Source organism: Brachypodium distachyon, chromosome 1, assembly GCF_000005505.3.
Source record: "Brachypodium distachyon strain Bd21 chromosome 1, Brachypodium_distachyon_v3.0, whole genome shotgun sequence".
Classification (NCBI taxonomy): domain Eukaryota; kingdom Viridiplantae; phylum Streptophyta; class Magnoliopsida; order Poales; family Poaceae; genus Brachypodium; species Brachypodium distachyon.
This window is the reverse complement of record NC_016131.3, coordinates 52,881,489-52,894,352: the sequence shown is the minus strand read 5'-3', so window position 1 is coordinate 52,894,352 and position 12,864 is coordinate 52,881,489. Positions and strand designations below refer to the sequence as shown.

The window sequence follows — 12,864 nt, the reverse complement described above, 5'->3', positions numbered from 1 at the left end:
CGTTTAGGCTGAAAGAAGCTCTTCGGTTAGCTGTGCTTGACTGGCTTTACGTCCTGGAAAATAAACACCACCTTGAGTTGGTCGTTGTTTAGGTTTTGCTCTAGTCTTGGTTCTTAGTTTGGTCCTTGTGTCCTTTTCTCTGGGGGTCGTCCCCCCTCCTTTGTGCATCCCTCGTGTGTTATCTTAATACTCCCTCCGTCCCAAAATAAGTGACTTGAATTTGTAGACTCTTATACAAATCAGAGTGAGTATATTTTACTATCATGGCCTCTTCTCTACTTAAAGAAACATGTATGCCACATTTGTGCAAAGAAAGAAAAGGTACAAGCTAGTGACATGATCAAGTTGGTAGGAATCCCGGAAACAACCCTGTGCAATTTACATATATTTCTAAAAAATGTCATCATACAAAATATTCCGCATGAGTTTGTACAACCAACCATCTATTACCCGCACCATAGAGGAATTAAGATCCCAGGAAACAATTGAATCGTCATGGACTCATGGTGGACAATTGAATTGTCGTGCTAATCATTAACAAATGGCAACACATGCAAAACGTTTCACCCCTTTGAATATTGCGCTAAACTGACCGGGTATCATATAAATCACGTTCAACAAATGACCCTGCCACCATCTTTTCCACGCAGTGAATATCTACTGACTCCCTACCTTTTGTAGCTATTGTCATGTCGCGCCATTTTGCATGTCTAAAGAGGTCTTGTGTTCTTCCACAGCCAGTCACGAGGATCACCACTCAACATAGGAGAAACCTGCAAATGATTGTGTTTGATACTTTAGCATGGTAATTATGCTAACAAGATGACATTGGTTACCACAGGAAGGTAATCTTATTGTTTCAAACAGCGTGCAACGAAAAACCATTCATATATGAAATCCTTTGATGGACATATACACGATTATAATACCTAAAATAACTATAGTACGGACAGTAAACACAGGTGTAGGCATGCTGCCATAAATATTTGTTAGTTAAACATCCAACAATAGCTCCTTTATGAGATTGCAAGATGTAAGTGCATATACGTCTTACCCAAAAAAATGCATATACGTATGAGAACACACAATTTTTTGGTCATGCACCACATTCAAATCTCAACCACAACCAGGTTTATAAACAAATTTGTCTCAAGTATGCAGAATTGCAGAGCTCACCTTTTCCCAGACTTGTTCATGGTATTCATTGACCCAATTGATCTCCGAAGGGGATAGCAAGGATAAGTCAATAAGATTGCTCTGAGATTACACAATTTATAAGAAAATAATCAGGAACTTCATGCATAATAACAATAAGTTTAAAGTGAACAATAATAACCAGCAGCTATCAGCAGGTACAACTCAAACATGATCAGTAGACGCAGCAAAAGCTCCAAGCTTGGGACTCCGCATCAATGGGACAGAGACCGTACATGCAAGTCACCATCAATTAAATACTGCTGGGGGGATTTGTTAATGTTGCACTTCTAAAATAGCTTATTCTAAACTTGATTACCAACTATTCAAATTAGACTATTATTTCATGGGAAAGTTACACACATGCCGTTACTTCTGATAAAAACTTGCCTGCTGCCCACTTTTCAGGTAATTGTAAGTTTGCCACTCTTCTGTTGATTTTCTTGTTTTTGCAATTGCTATCAATTTCAAGTCATTACCATCTGTTAGCGAATTTTACTGACCACACTCGTCAGTTCTTTTGGCAAAACTGACTCATAACCTAGCCCTATCTTTTTTCTTTTCGAGAAAACACAGAAGCATTGTGCCTCGATGCATTGATACATAGAAAAAGTAATTTGCAGGCGCATTAATAGGCAGTTATAACCCATGAACACCATGCCCTAAGCGCTAACCACAGCAGGAAGCAACTCCTGAATTATGGATGCCCCAGTTCTGCTGCATAGAAGCATAGAAGCATGGATAGTGTCGAAGTCTACCAGTGTGGGGACCTCTGGCCTCTCGCCAATGAAGATGGAACTATCATGCTGCTTCAGTGCTTCTTGATCCACCACAGTGAGCATTATAAGCGAGGATAAGCCTTTTTACTGTGAGAAAGGGGTGGAGTCGACTGCTGATTGCCACCAGCAAGCAAACTCGTCTCCAGTGGCTAGAGGGCAACCGTTGATCAGATCCAGGAGAGCTTGGGAGGGGCCTGAGTCTTCCAGTTGGGCTTCGAGGACTGAGACAATGCTCCCCTGAAACAGGATGTCTTTTTTTTTTGCGCCCTGAAACAGGATGTCATCAAAGATATGTACTCTAATGTTGTGACAAGTGTTCACGCAGGAAGTGGTGAGACTGATCCATTTCCAATTACGATAGGACTACATCAAGGGTCGGCCTTGAGCCCATACATTTTTGACTTGGTGACAGACGAGGTCACTAAGGATATACAAGGAGATATTCCCTGGTGTATGCTCTTTGCTGATGATGTGGTTCTAGTAGATGAGAGTAGGGTGGGCGTCAGTAGGAAGCTGGAGCTGTGGAGACAAACCTTGGAATCCAAGGGGTTTAGACTTAGTAGGACTAAGACCGAGTATATGTAGTGTGACTTTAGTAGCTCTAGGTGCGATGACGGATAGGTTAGTCTAGGAGGGCAAATAATGCCTAAGAGGGACACCTTTCGATACTTGGGTTCAATGCTACAAAGCAATGGGGGTATCGATGAGGATGTTAGCCACAGGATCAAGACAGGGTGGATGAAGTGGCAGCAAGCGTCTGGAATCTTGTGTGACAAGAATGTCCCACAAAAGCTAAAAGGTAAGTTCTATAGGATGGCCGTCAGACCTGCCATGCTTTATGGAGCAGAATGTTGGCCCACTAAAAGACAACACATCCAACAAATGAGTGTTGCAGAGATGCGTATGCTAAGGTGGATGTGTGGTCACACAAGAAGAGACCAGATAAGAAACGAGGTGATTCGTGATAGGGTAGGGATGGCACCAATTGAAGAAAAACTTGTACAAAACAGACTTAGGTGGTTTGGGCATGTCCAACGGAGGCCACCAGAAGCACCAGTTAACAGTGGGATTTTAAATGGCTTTGATAATGCAAAGAGGGGTAGAGGGCGACCTAAGTTAACATGGGTGGAGGCAGTTAAAAGGGACCTAAAAGGCTGGAATGTGTCCAGAGATCTGGCTTCCGACAGGGCTGCATGGAAATCCGCAATCCATGTGCCTGAACCTTGATTTTTTTTTCTTTGTTTTTGTGTTTACTTTTATTTTCCACAAACTTCTGTTTGGGTTTCATATCTAGTCTACCCCAACTTGCTTGGGACAAAAGGCTTAGTAAGATTTGGAGTATTAGCCGTCTGTGCACCAGCACCAAATGAGGCTGTCAGTCGGCGCTCTACATCTGGATGTACTCCACTGATGTCGGTGATCCAGGATCTCCTGGCAAGAACCTCCAGCATTGTCCCCTTCCTCGTCCGCTTGACACAAGATTGTGAACCTCCGGGGCTAGCTCGACTAAGTACCCTGTCTTCTCCTTAAACTTCTTCATTAACCATTCGTTGTTCCCCACCTGTGGTTGTCCTCCAACCACTCAATCCATTTCGTCTGCTTACCCCATATTGGCCAGCTTGTTTGCACACGCACACCTTGCAGCAGGGACCTCTGCAGCCATTGAAGCTCGCGCTCCTTACTGCTCTGCTTCTTGTAAAAATCTAAATGTCTTGATGAAATTGAATCTTGATTTTTGCTAGTAATCCCAAACGTGATAGTGGGATGATTGGAGTATTCTGATTGTGTGTAAACAATAACAGATCTGGATCAAGAACCAAGAACAAAAAAAAAACTGCCAGAAGATTACAAGCTAGATCTTGAGGGTTTGAGACTTGAGAGAACCTAAGGCAGTGGCTGGCTCAGGGATTAGCAGCCTAGGTTGGGAGGAAAAAGATCTCTCTTCCCTACCGGAGGATGCCTGAACAGAAACAGCGGCGGCAATCAACAATTTGGGCTAGGAGAGAAGGTCGTACAAGGGAGAGGGAGAGAGATAAATGCTAATTTACATCGAACTGCAGAACGGATGGTAATGACCAGAAATTGATGGCAGCGACAAATGAATAAAGAAAATTAACAGAATAATGACAAAGTGTAACTCCAAAAAGCAAGGGCAGCAAATGAGTTTCAATTGGGATTAAACGCATGTGTAATTTCCTTCGTTTCATTGTTATAACTATTGCTAATTTTCATCAATAGAAACATGGAAACTAATAAAATGCATGGGTACCTGAATTGGAACAAAAGTGAGTTTCTCAAACCCAAGGTATGAAATGCCACCAAAAGAATTTGCTAAATTAACCTCCTTCACCAGAACTAGATTCTGCAAGATTCAGAAGGAAAAAAAGTGAGATAAATGACTACTTCCAGCACAAACTCAAGTGTACAATCTAGTCTAAAAAATGTCAAAGATTGACAAGACCACAGAATAGAAAAACCAACCTCTATTCGGATGCCAAATGAATTGTCTTCATAATAACCAGGTTCATTGCTGACAATCATGCCTTTTTGTAAAGCTGTCAAATTTCCATATCGATAGCTTATGCTCTGTGGGCCCTCGTGGACATTAAGTGCAGCTCCAACTCCATGACCTGTGCCTGAAACAAGGACAAACATGAGGAACAATTTAAATTCCATTCCATAACTTATAAGACCAGCCTAAGCACAAGTTAGTATATGGATGATTCAGAGATAAGAGTTTTGAGTGCTTAGAAAAGGTACCATGTCTATAATCAAGTCCAATTTTCCAGAGAGACGAGCGTGCCAGAACATCTAGCACAAAGCCAGGAGTTCTCTCTGGAAATACTGCCTGGTCGAGAGCTATATGGCCCTGTACCAACAAAACTTCATGACATTGCATAAGGTATGAATAACAAGGAAACTGAGTGTCAGAAGAACTATTCTACTACTCCAGTACAAAAACACAACAAGTTATAACAAGTCACTGTTACGGATATGTGTAGTCTAAAAGAAATGAAGCACCTGCAAAACCCTGGTGAAGCATTCCTTCTGCCTCTGGGAAGGCTCACCAAAATGAACTGTCCTTGTTATGTCAGTCGTTCCATCAATATATTGAGCACCACTATCTAACAAAAAGAGATTGTCGCTTCCAACAGAGCTGCAGCTATCTGGAGTTGGTCTGTAGTGTATTATAGCACCATTTGCACCATAACCTGCATGTACAAAACAGTTAATGGTTAAAAAGTCAAGAACTTAGGTCTCTGGACAGTGCACAGGGCACATCATAAACTTTGGCAGACTGGCAGAGATGGCAGAATGTCAACGAGAACAAAATGTTTCCTTTCATCCCTTTCAGCATGACAATCAAGCCAAATATACACCATACCCCAACATTTATATCGTACTAAAGGCCCAGAGTACATAAAAACATGTTTATAAACTACTGTGTGTAGTGTGTACAGCCAACATAGCAGTCCTTGATACAACACAAAAGAGAAAAGCAACTTTCTTGAAATAGGTTAAAGATGGGTGAATTCAGACACATTCAAGTACCCAAGAGGGCACCATCAACAGAAAAAGAATACCACATCCCACCCCACCCAGCATCCTGTCATCAACAGGGCCTCAGACAAGCACAGTTAGGTTTCTAAAGCCTCCTTTTGATACAATGTATCCAGACATACCAAAGAAATCACAAGGAAATATCACAATAGCATATAAGAGTCAACAAATTAGATGAGCAACCCGATACGATTTTACTATTCATGCATAATGTAGAAACATACCACTTATAGTGTCAAAGCTTGTCTCTATAAAGCCATCTTGCTTTTGCCGAAATTCAAGAAGCTTTTCTGCAACTTGAACTTCTGTAAGAGCCACAGTTTTACGAACTTCCTCCTCTAGCCAGCACCAGAATTCTGCTAAAGCGGCAGCATCTCTGCAAATTTATTGATCAAATGGTCTGAAATTGAACAGAAGAGGTGATAGAAAAAAAGATGGTGTGTGCTGAAAATAAAAACAAATATTTCTTTTAAGGTCACATTTAGGAGAAAAAAGTGAAGAACATCTACAGTACTGAAGGTCATGATGCTTCTGCATCTTCATGGACAAATAATTATAGAATTTAATTTGTACGCCCTCCGATCCATAAAAGTGTCGCCCATTTTGTACACTAAAATGGGCGACACTTTTTAAGGATCGGAGGGAGTAAGTGCAAAGGCAAAAACAAAACGAAGTGATTACTGTGATAGGCTACAAACATAAATATCCCATTTATTAATATTAAGAAGCTAATAAATCTGTGGAACCTTGTTTGTGTTCGTGCTACAGTATAATAGCTCATGCATATGTTTCACTACCATAAGTTCAAATTTTATTCGTAAATTGTGGCTGAACCTAGGCTGCCTTCAGTATACTTTTATTTTAGATTTCAGTGAAATTGGTGTTTAGTTTTTCAACAGAATAAAACCATAAATTCATAAGTATGTTGAAGTGATACCTTAGGTGCGAGTTCTTCATTCCTCTGATTTCTGCATTATTTTTAATAGATTTGGCAAGGGTCACTGGTGAAACTTTGTACAGACCATTTAATGCACCATTCTGAACATGGCTTTTGGAGGTTAGCTCATCTGAAGATGTGTCTTTTCCTATTTGTCTCCCTGTCTTTCCTGTCTTTTTCCTGTATCTGTCACAACTAGATCTAAATACACTAGCTATGGCGGCATTCACACTTGAAGAATCCAACCACAGCTTTGCACCCTTCTCTGCCAATCTAGACAAGGAAAATCATCTCAGAATTCAGATGAGAATATGATGGAACACAGAAGAGGTAACCGCAGAGGAATAAAAGATTCGGGGATTGGCCATTCATAATTATATACTTATAATTTTCAGCTTTGCCTTCAGCAGACAAACAACTCAGTGAGATCAAAGTACAAAAGAAGTTTGCATGCTATGATAACCAATTATAGCATGTGCATCCAGGCCCGTCGAAGGGCATGCGCGAGGTGCACGATCGCTCAGGGCCCCCAAAATCGTGGGGCCTCCCAACCTATAGGTAGTTATGGTATTAATCAGAAAAAAGGCGCTAATCACGCACGGACGGCCGACTGCTCGTCTTCTCCGTTGCCTCGATTTTGACTCGCACGGCGCGCTGCCTCCACGGCTCCTCCCGAGGCGATCTTAATCGAGGAATCGCCCTACCAGGCTGCCCCCTGCTGCTCGTCCAGACCGTGCGCACGTCTCGTGATCTCGTTGATTCACTTGATTGCTTGGTGCCCTCAGTCCGTGGCCATCTTCTCTGATCTCTCTGCCCTCGCTAGTTGGCTTGCTGAGTTGCTGCGTTGATATGTGATCTCCAGGCGCTGCTTATCTCTTCTATTTTTTGTTCATATTCAGGTTTGGTCATAGTTAATTTATCTACTGAAAGAATCTATGGGTCCTCTTGATATTCTAAAGTTTTTGAAGGAGCACCCTTATATCATAATACTATGATTGCATACAGAATTTTGGTAACCAATCTGGTGACTGTTGCTTCTGCGGAAAGAAGTTGTTGAAATCTTACTTTCATTTCAAAAGACACTACACCAATGATGCTTTTCAGTAGAACATGAGGTCAGTTTGTTGCTCCAGTACTAATATGTTACCATTACGTTTCTACTATATTTTTAGATGTTGTGTGAAATGAGGCATATTATAATCGTGAAGTTATATAAGTAAATGATGCTTATGATTTAGTTACATGAAGTTGTCCCAATTTTAGAACAAAATTTTCAATTTCGCTCCAAGGCCTCCAATTCCTGGAGACGGCCCTGTGTGCATCTCAAACACATGTTCAACGATTTAAATAATAACCCGTCCACATCCAGTAGGTGTGACATATGTGCAATACCACAATACAATTGTTACTTTTCCACATTATTATTTACATGATTTGGAACTCATATATAAACAAGTCTTCTATCTTATTTTTACATCTTACCAAATTAATGTGTTCGGGAGAAACTCCACTCAGCCCCAGGGCAGGAATGTATTTCACAGGGGAGTTGGATGGTGAACTATAAACTTACAACTAATGATAGTCAAATCTTCAAAAATATATGTCTGTTTGGCCAGAACTAATATTTGACGTAATCAACTGCCAAAGCAAAACATGTCGTTCCCACAGAAGTCAAATCATAAAACAAGATAATGCCATCGAGATCAAAATCAGGAAGCATGCAAGCATGTGTTTTGGTGAACATAAACCCATCCAACGTTTTGAAGATGCTGTCAAATCAGTATTTGTTTAATTGACCAAACATATATCTCAGGTAACCCGGGGCAGAACCAAGTACTGGTCTTCTCTACAACTTAAGATTGTTTTCCTGAGACAGGTAATATCAAAGACGTGTGCACTCAACTGGTAGAAAACAAGGGGAAAACTATGAAGCTCACAAATACACATTCCATTAACATTATTAGAGGCCTTTATAGAAAACAAAAAATCTTGGTCCAAGTTTGATTCAGGGTTTTGCAGTTAGTGATAGAAGATCTTGAATACACTTCCACTGACCTTGAGATGCTGTAGAAAAACTTTTTTTTATCGAATTTCACATAGATGAAACACGAATTGGTTAGATTAATGAGATCCATGATGTTGCACAAAGATCAGAAACAGCTGATTAACAAACCTAGTTAAATCACATTTGAAACTAAAAAGGTTCATTAATACTCCCTCTGATCCTAAATTCTTGACTCAAATTTGTCCAAATATGGATGTATCTATTCTTAAAAAAAGTCTACATGCATGTAATATTTCGACAACAATTTAGGATCGGAGGGAGTACTAAATTACAGAGAATAAATACTGCATATCCTAATTCATATATTACAGAAAATAATTCTGTAAAATATACCTTTCTACAGAGGATAAAATTGCATTGTATGGTTTTAGTGTTACTCCAGCCTTCTCGAGGTGCTCCAGAACATCTTCAGATACTTTGTTTCTATCTACGAATAAGGTAGCAGTGCTCATCTCCACAATCAAGTAACTATAGAACACAGGTGAATGTGGAACGTCACTTCCTCTCTGCACTCAAATGTGGTGCGTACCATGAGTTTCATAGAAAGTATATTAAACTAGATGGGAGAATGATTAACAGGGTTGAAGAAGTGCAAAATCCATCATACTGCTTATTTGCCACAAATTTGCTACGTGCTAACACATCATAAAACTTTCCTTTTAAAGATTTAACGACCTCCAAAATTTGCTAATGATTCTCAAAAAATTTAACAGAATAGTAAAGATTATCATGCAAACTATAACAATCAACACAAAATATATATATAAATGTTAGTTCCAAGAATAAAGTACTATAAGTGGTAAATGGTAAGTAGATCAGTCGACTGGAAAGTACTCCCTCTGATCCTAAATTCTTGACTCAAATTTGTCCAAATATGGATGTATCTATTCTTAAAAAACGTCTAGATACATGTAATATTTCGACAATAATTTAGGATCGGAGGGAGTACTAAATACAAATAAAATATAACATTTAAAAATAAGAATTGCATTGTTGTTACACTATATAAGTATGTAATGCTGTTAAATCAAGGATTTCAGGAATAAGTGACTGCTCACAAGTCACAACAGACATTTATTATTCAAAAGATTTGAAGAAAATTCCTACAGACAAGGTAAGAAGAACATGCAGAGTGTCAGGTACAGCACTTCATACATGCGTAATGTGTTTGCTTAAACTGCAGGACACTCCTATGCAAAAAACCATGTCAAAGTAATGTTGAAAACCAAAATCTCACCATGTTCAACAACCAGGCAATTTCATCAAGCATTGAAATAACCACAGATTCGCACCCATTTTCAGCAAGCTCTGATCTAACATAAGACAATTTTGATGGCACATCAATACCAGCATATTTGATGTCATGCACCCTAACAGGTTCTTTTGGGGGCTCTGGCCTTGATTCTCCCCATATCTCATCAACAAGGTTAAAATCACTAATCATAATTAACTCATGATTCTTGTTGGCAATAGCATCCTTCAATTCCTCAGCAGCGTCAAATGAGAAAAGAAACTGCATCCTTCAAGCAAACAAAGGATTAAAGATTAGGCTAAAGAAACAAAAAAAAACAATTGAAAGAACCAGCAATGTATGACGTAACCAATGGGGAATAATAACAAAAAGAATATAACATGAAAAAGCCTAATACCTAGCCCATTTTTCAGCATAGTGTCTTTTGTGAGTAACTAAGTAAGAAGGCCACACAAATCCGCAGAAGAATGTAAATTTTAACGAGTAAGAGGAAAGAAGAAGACTTTGTAGATATGTAATTAACTAAATACTACCGTAAATTTCTGTTTCAGAAGTTAACTTATGACTTCTTTAATGGTACCTGTTACATATTACAAAGACATGTAAATCCAGAACCTGAAGGTATCATGAATACAAAAAATAATACAACGAAAGACGGATGGCTTGTAAATCCAGAACCTGAGGTATCATGACTACAAAAAATTACAATGAAAGAAGAAGACCAGATCATAAATCTTAAGATTACTGTTACATGGCAGTGTGCTATGAAGCAAATAAGATTAAATTCAGGATATGATATGGCAGTTCCAGCAATTCATAGTTCCCTTATGACATCCATGTATCACTTTCTAATGAAATGGCCAAGTAAGAATTTTAGCTCCAAAAACAGCACGAAGAAGCCTCTAAAATCAAACAAACAACTGCTGCATAGCATCATCAATGAGCACGATATAAAGCATACTAACAAAAGTATTTATTTTGTAAGGTAAGTTCAGTGACAACTTATGTAAATTCTCATGCAACACAAAGCAAAACAAAAGCTCACCGGGTCAATACCAATTCGGCAACCAGATGGTAAGACATCATTCAACCACTCAATAGTGGTTGGAACACCATGATTTCCACTCCGCATGAGTGTCCACTCATGGCTCAATTCCTTCTCGGCCTGCTCAACAGAAAAACAAAACATGAAAGGTTAACCACATTAGCATCATATGAGTATGTGCTAAGAAATTAATTTGCACTATCGGAATGAAATACCTGGAGAAAATACCGGCCATCGGTCCAAAACGCAGCATTATTTTTGGTGACCACAGCTGTACCAGCACTACCAGTAAACCCAGTCAGGTAGGTACGTCTCATGAAGCATTCCGCAATGAATTCACTCTAAATAAAAGTTAACGAAAAAAACCAGATTCAGGGAGCAGGCAGCTTCACAGATACAAGAATAAATTAACAATTTTTTGAGCAATAGACAACAGTATTAACCCCACCAATTCACCAAACAATGGGGACGCTATGCAACATATGCTCTTATGTGTATTGCACTGATCATGATTTCCTACGACTATGGCTCAATGACGTCCTGGTTTCACACACTATGGAGATGGCTTATTTAGGTAACGCGCTGGGTGTATCAAATACATTATACATGTGCATTGTGCACATGTATAACAATGATATCTCGAGCTGATGCCTATTCCTATAACGGCCATCATATTAAAAGCAATCAACAGACCATTACCAGCATGCCTGATATATCATATCAAATGTTTGCTCACTATATATTTCAAATTTTCAATTCTATAGGTCAATACTCGGTAATAGTCACCAATCTGCACATGAACAAAAGGATTTGGAGCTCTCCTAGGACTTGTGCATGATTAACACCACACATACAGCGACAAACTGTTCGCTCCGAGTGACTACAGAAATGTGCTGTGACAACTGGCAAGTGAGGATCATCATGCCGGGAGCAGTAGGTTAAAGTGCATGAGTGGCGCGGAGTTTGCACAACAATTAGTCTATTGCTACTTCTTATGTCACCAGTCACCACTAGCGCAACATTTCACCGTTGTGGGCAAAACCAAATTAGGCAAAATTACATCATTTTATTTCTACTCCCTCCGATCCTAAATTGTTGTTGAAATATTACATGTATCTAGACGCTTTTTAAGAATAGATACATTCATAATTGGGCAAATTTGAGTCAAGAATTTAGGATCAGGGAGTAGCATTTAGGAGAAACCTGGTGGGCGTCCTGCGAGGGGACGATGTAGGCGTCGATAGCGATGTCCGGCCGCACGAAGAGCCGGCGGATCGCTCCCAGCTTACTGTCCTCTCCGGTGGCGGATGCCGAGCTGCGGCGCTTGCGGAGCTCCGAAGAGGGGAGGGCAACGGCGCGGCCGTCCCCGCCGGAGGAGGAAGCGCTGGCGCGGGAAAGGAGGAGGAGCGGTAGGCGGCGGGTGAAATGGGTAGCTGGGAGAGCCCGGCGGCCGAGGAAGGCGGCGGCGGCGAGTGAAGGGGAGAGGCGCGCGGCTTCGATCGCCATGGGCGCGGCCGCGTGGAGGGAACGAGGGAGGGAGAGAGATAAGGGAGCAGAGATGATAGAACACTTGTTTTGTGGAGAGTTTTGTGTGGTGACCCGCAGTAAGGCTTTTTTTTCGTTTGGCTGTTTTCTCTGCAGCAGTTAGACCGAACAAATTTGGAACGGATATGGGTAAAACCCCGCTGCACGGGACGGCAATAGTACTTTTGGATAGCACAACTGGATGGCCGCTCGTTGCTCTGCTCTCATGACTTTGGTGTCTTGCTTTGCACCGCACTGACAGCCTGCATCGAATCTGCACCAAACCTATGTCTAGTCGGCCTGCTACTGTGGAACGACTATATTAACGTACCTCATACAACATCCGTGAGAGAACTTGGCATATAGTCCAGTTTATATCAGAACTATTTTTGTGTCATGCCAATTGTCCGTGTTTGCCATATTAGGTTGTCCTGCATTGCTAGGAGTGTTTTACCTGCTGGCCTAAAGTTTATGGAAAGTTTATTTGCATCATTTCATTATTGTGAA

General features: G+C 40.5%; 1 protein-coding gene across 2 annotated transcripts; it reads right to left on the bottom strand.

The window, feature by feature from the left end:
- Positions 1 to 351: 351 nt before the first annotated feature.
- Positions 352 to 12,413, bottom strand: LOC100835136 (probable Xaa-Pro aminopeptidase P). 2 transcript variants are annotated; one of them, XR_002961637.1, is made up of 14 exons: positions 12,037 to 12,413; positions 11,049 to 11,174; positions 10,834 to 10,953; positions 9,774 to 10,049; positions 8,870 to 9,042; positions 6,472 to 6,744; positions 5,759 to 5,910; positions 4,995 to 5,185; positions 4,734 to 4,842; positions 4,455 to 4,609; positions 4,243 to 4,335; positions 1,953 to 2,240; positions 1,177 to 1,257; positions 732 to 773 (listed from the first exon to the last, which is right to left on the bottom strand). XR_002961637.1 is itself a non-coding variant. In XM_003557353.4 (13 exons), exons 1-13 carry the CDS (start codon positions 12,337 to 12,339, stop codon positions 711 to 713), a joined length of 2,115 nt encoding a protein of 704 aa, XP_003557401.1. In that variant the 5' UTR covers positions 12,340 to 12,411; the 3' UTR covers positions 352 to 710. The 2 variants fall into 2 exon arrangements, 1 of the variants encoding a protein (XP_003557401.1); XM_003557353.4 differs by lacking the exon at positions 1,953 to 2,240 and having other exon boundaries at positions 352 to 773; positions 12,037 to 12,411.
- Positions 12,414 to 12,864: the final 451 nt, after the last annotated feature.

Bases quoted from the DNA above. Each gene is read 5' to 3' on its own strand.
- LOC100835136 (XM_003557353.4), bottom strand. From the start codon at position 12,339: ATGGCGATCGAAGCCGCGCGCCTCTCCCCTTCACTCGCCGCCGCCGCC. The intron at 5,186-5,758 runs GTATGTTTCTAC...TTGTACATGCAG, and splicing joins AAGCTTTGACACTATAAGTG to GTTATGGTGCAAATGGTGCT. The intron at 774-1,176 runs GTGAGCTCTGCA...AATCATTTGCAG, and splicing joins ATGAACAAGTCTGGGAAAAG to GTTTCTCCTATGTTGAGTGG.